This window comes from Asparagus officinalis, chromosome 5 (assembly GCF_001876935.1).
Source record: "Asparagus officinalis chromosome 5, Aspof.V1, whole genome shotgun sequence".
Classification (NCBI taxonomy): domain Eukaryota; kingdom Viridiplantae; phylum Streptophyta; class Magnoliopsida; order Asparagales; family Asparagaceae; genus Asparagus; species Asparagus officinalis.
In genome coordinates, this window is record NC_033798.1 from 29,329,834 (window position 1) to 29,334,875 (window position 5,042).

At 55.2% G+C, this 5,042-nt stretch overlaps 1 protein-coding gene across 1 annotated transcript; it reads left to right on the forward strand.

The window, feature by feature from the left end:
- Nucleotides 3,131–4,534, forward strand: LOC109841655 (mucin-1-like). Its single transcript, XM_020410603.1, has 3 exons — nucleotides 3,131–3,269; nucleotides 3,344–3,421; nucleotides 3,519–4,534. Exons 1-3 carry the CDS (start codon nucleotides 3,131–3,133, stop codon nucleotides 4,532–4,534), a joined length of 1,233 nt encoding a protein of 410 aa, XP_020266192.1.

Consider the following 5,042-nt stretch of genomic DNA (forward strand, 5'->3'; position numbering starts at 1 on the left):
ACGCGAGTGTCTCGCTTTGCAAGTGCCATCAGAGCCACGCAAGCCCTTTCACCTTTAAATAGGTTTCGTTCTTTTCCTCTTTTTGAAAGTTATTGTGTGCGAAAATCTCTCAAAAGAGCAAGAATTCCCGCTTCGTTTCAATGGCACCGAAATCCAAGAGGTGTAAAGTGAAGGGAAAGGGCCCCGGACGCTACTCCGACCGCCTGTCCGCCGGTGCGACCGCCGATGTGTCTGAGGCGTGCTCGGGTAAGTTGAGAAAGTTTGTTTTAATATTCTCGTGTTGGTCACCGCTGTCGTGCCAGGAAGATGAGTGCTGCTCATCTTGCCTTGGTGGATTAGGCAGTCCCCGTGATTTTGGTAAAACTGCCCCTTTTCAGGCGGATTTTACCCTCATCCGCGTTGGGCGATTCCAGCCTTTATAGGCGAGATTGGTCCCTATTAGGCGAAAGTGAACTCAACAGGCGAGTTCGATTTTCATCTAGTAAAGGCGAACGTGGCTTATGCAAGCGGCTCTCATCCTGTCTGGCGAATTTTGCTCCTTGACAGGCGGATCTGCATCTGCCTCTTGATTTTTCTTGACTCTGTTTTGCAGTGACCTCTTCCGACTGAGCCCTCCCAAAGGGCGTGGCTACCGGCTTCGCCGGAGGTGAAGGTAATCCAGCGCCTCCCCGATTTCCTTCCTTGGGTCCGGTGCCCGTCTTCTTCGCCGATAAGCCGGTTGGCTCGACAAGGAGAGTCACCGATGGGCACCACCTAACGCTGCGTGAGTTGACCACTGACGCGGTGTTGACAGACGAGGACAGGGCGGAGCTACCAAAGCCTCAGTTTTTGTTTGGCGATTCTGTCACCGATCCTTCCGCTTTGCTGCTCAAGGAGAGCAGATGGTTGCGTACAGTGGAGGGGACTCACTATTACCTTCCCGTCATGCCGAGGGGGTTCTCGATCGTCGGGCTACGGTCCTTCGCGGTCCCCCGAGTGATGAACTGGGACTTGACCCCCACTCAGGACGGGGTCACCTGTGGCGTCTTTACAGGCTCCACGGCGGGATATGGGGTGGAGGGCTCATGTAAGCGCGTGACGGGTCTGCGCCCTGGCCTGTTGTCCAATGAGCCGCCTGCAGGGGAGTCGGCGGCGGTAGCAGAGACCTTCCGTCACCGCTTCTTTCGAGTAGGTGGGAGTTTTCCCCCAAAGGACTTCAGAGCCTCGGGGTGGGTATATTCTGCGCCGGGAAGCGATACTTGGTGGTCCAAGATCACCGATTGCATCTTGGCTGAGAATTCTGACCTCAAGAATTCGGAGCTGTATGTGGCTATTCAAGGCACTCGACATGGTTTGAGGATTAATGCCTCGCAGTTTCACAGCATCCTGGAACTGTACTGTGCGGAAAGCGGCACCTTCTTCACCCCCAACGGTGAACTCGGTATGTCCCCTCACGAGATGTATGACGTGTCAGGGCTGCCCCTGGGGGACTTTCCTTACGAGGAGTACGTCCCAGACCAAGATGAGATCGACCAGCTTTCCGACTGTTCCCCCTTGGTAGTGGAAACTCTGTGGGAGTTGCTCTGCCATTATCACATCTACCTCAGCACCTTGGGGGCTAGGGATCACAAGGGGAAGAAGAAGAGGACTCCGGGAATCAGTCACAAGAACTGGGCTGACTATCTGTTCCCTAGGAACGATGTCAAAGGGAATCCTGTTCTTCCTCTAGGCGGGTGCGACCAGGCTGAAGTGGAAAGGAGGATGGCTGAAGGGGAAGCCACCATAGCTCTCGACCATGATGAGGGCGGGTTCAAATCTGGAACGGTCTTCCATTCGTTCCACCACCAGGCCATGTCCCCTATCTTTGGGAAGGCTCTGCTTGCAGGGTATCTCATGTTGTGGCTCAAGAGGTGCGTAATCCCCACTCACTCTTTTGAGGCTATTCCCGTAGAGGTCGTGTATCCTGCGGTTTGTTTAGCCCATGGGAAGTCCTATTCCCTGGTATCGGCGATGATAGCGTGTATTCACCGGGGGCTCCGCACTCTGACGGTCTAATTTTGCCGTGTGTCGACTACCGATGAGGGGAATGGAGAGGTCATCAGGACTCCCAATCCCAGAGTGGGGCTGCCATACACCTACTTAATGGCGTGGTTTGTTTACCACTGCGAGTGTTTGATGAGCGTCCCCGCGACTCCTCAAGGGGACAGGTTCGTTCCGTTCCTTGAGCGTTTGGAGAGGTGCTCTTGGAAGTGTAAAGACATTCCCGATGCGCGGAAGACCCTCTCCCATTTTGTCCACTACAATTTTTCGTCGCTTCTTCCCCTACTTCAGCGGAGGAAGATACGGCGAGTCTCTTAGGGATGTGTCGATGGCGGACCGCCCCACAGCTCTCTCACGTGGCGCTTTTCAATGGTTGGTGAATATTCGGCTGGGGTATCACATTCTACGCATAGGCTCTGTGTGCTATCTTGAGCCGTATATCCCCTGCAGGTTCGCCCGTCAGTTCGGGTACGACCAATTGTACGTGGGCAACACCAATCCCCGCCTACACTTCGAAGGGGGACTGGTGGATGGAGCTCGGGGATGGTTCTGGACCCATGCCAATGGTACCCAGGCTCGTTTTGAGTTACCCACGAAGGATCGCGATTTGCATCACACGCTTCTATACTATCGGTGGTATCGGGGCGCCAGTGCTAACCCCGCTGGTTTCTGGTTTCAGAGCTCATGTCTGGCAGAGCGCGATCGTCCTCTCAGGGGGGCTCTCCATTCTTCAAGGCGAAGGGGCCACCAAACTGCTAGGGAGCTATTCTCAGAGGATCCAGTAGAGGACACCGAGAGTTATGACGCCGGTTTAGACGAATCTGAGGCTCCTGAGGTTCGAGTTCCTCCTCTTTGTCCTTCGTTGGGTGCCCCTGGTGAACCACGAGAATCTGAACACCCCAGACAGGTCCAGAGTCTGACAATTGGACAGATGGGGACACCTCTTCTGTCTTCGAGTAGCTCGCTTCTCTCGAAGCGTCAGCGGGAGGCAGCGACCGAGAGTTCCCGAGCGGAGGCGGCCAAGAAGGCCCGTCGTGATGAGACAGCGGAGACCGTCCGAGCGGCGGAGGGTCAGGAAAACGTTCCTCCGGTAAGCATCCCCGGAGCGGCGATGTCTGGGTCTGGAGCTGCACTGCCCGCCTCTTCTGCTGCATCGGGTGCAGTCCCGGCGACTTCGAAGGGCGCTTCTCCGCAGTCTGGCGTGAGGCCACCGACGGGAGTTCCAACGGCTTCTGCGTCCGCATCAGGAGGTAGTCTTTGCAATAGTATCCTTGATCGCAACGTTGGTCTTACACCGTTTGACACTTGTATTGGGCCTATGCAGGTGTGGTTGAGAAAGTGATCTCCGTTCCCTCTGACGAAGAGGAGGAGGCTGGAAATGAAGAGGGGCCTACAGGATCAGGTGAGTGTAAGTTTTAACATTACTCATTCTACCGTACCCCACTGTTAATAGGGTCCCTTTCGAGGGGCCTCCGTTAACCTTCTTCGTGCATTCGTAGCTGATCCTGTCCAAGAAGCCGCTGGCAAAGAGGATCTTCCCTCTTGGACGAGTCGCTCGTCTGGTGAGACGGGCGAATCTGAGGAGGATGATGACGTCTCGGTTCATGAGGCATTGTCCAGCGAGGAAGAGGTGTTGGCTCGTGAGGATGTGTCCGGCCAAATAGGGGGATCCCCTGCTCCTGCGGCAGCGCCGGCTGGGGATCGTTCATCAGTGCGAGAGTCTCCGCTTCAAAGGGAGGCTTCTACTCTGCAAGTGACCACTCCCTTGTCGGCGGCGGCCGTTGATGCTGTGACCGCTGCTCCGAGGGCGTCATTGGTCACACCGGCTTTGGCGGCGCCAATCACCACTTCTACGGTTGTGACTACGGGCACTTCAACCGCGATTTCATCCACGGCGGAGGAGGCTGCCCTCTCTCCCTTGGTGCGAGAGTCTTCGCTTCAAAGGGAGGCTTCTACTCTGCAAGTGACCACTCCTTTGTCGGCAATGGCCGTTGATGCTGTGACCGCTGCTCCGAGGGCGTCATTGGTCATACCAGCTTTGGCGGCACCAATCACCACTTCTACGGTTGTGACTATGGGCACTTCAACCGCGATTTCATCCACGGCGGAGGAGGCCGCCCTCTCTCCCTTGGAGCGTGAGCGAAGAAGGAGTGCGGCACGATCCGTGGCTGATTTCCAAGACACTCTAGCCGCATGCATCAGGCTCGCTTTGGAGGAGAATTGTCCTTTCAAGAGTTTCGAAGAGGATATCGATTATGTCGTGTGCTTCTTAATCAAGAGGCTTGGCCGGACTGCGGCGATGCCCTACTTCCAGCGTAAGGAGGAAGTGAAGGAAGCGGTTCAACGGTTGCTCGCTCTTCGCGCGAAGAGCTCCACTCTCGTGGATCTTGCAATCGGCGAAGTCCGAGCAGCGGGGGAAGAACGCGATCGCCGTCTGGACGAGACCATGTCGCTGGAGGCGAGATTGTCAGCAGAGTTGGAGCAAGCCAAGGCTGAGGATGAGACAGAAGGCTGATAACCGCGTCTCTCGTTTGTCTTCGAAGGTAGAGAATCTGAAGCAGGTTATAGCTAAGGCACAAGCTTCATTGGCCATTCAGGAGAAGGCTTGTGAACAGGCGGTCAAAGAGTTGGAAAGCATTGAATCTCGCCAGCAACTGACAGCTAATTCCGTCGAGGAAAAGGCTCGAGCCCATAGGGAGGTCAAAGAGACCATCCAAGACTTGGCCTCGCGCACTGAGGAAGATCTTCGCCAAGAGATCCTGCGGAGGCTGGAGCTTCGTCATGCTGGCGAGATCCGTGAGGCGGAATTGCGATTGAAAGCTTTGTAATTTGCCCCCTTTCGTCTTTGATTGCCAGTTGTACTAGGATTTCTTTCTATGAATGAAACTATCCCTTTGTTTTTTGGTTACTGTTACCTCTGTGCATGCTCCATTTCTTTTCTAACATGTGTTAGCTAAAGCGTTAGCTGTGAGGGGCGGTCTTCAGCTGTCGGCGAATTTCGACCGTAAGCTTGTTTCCCCTGC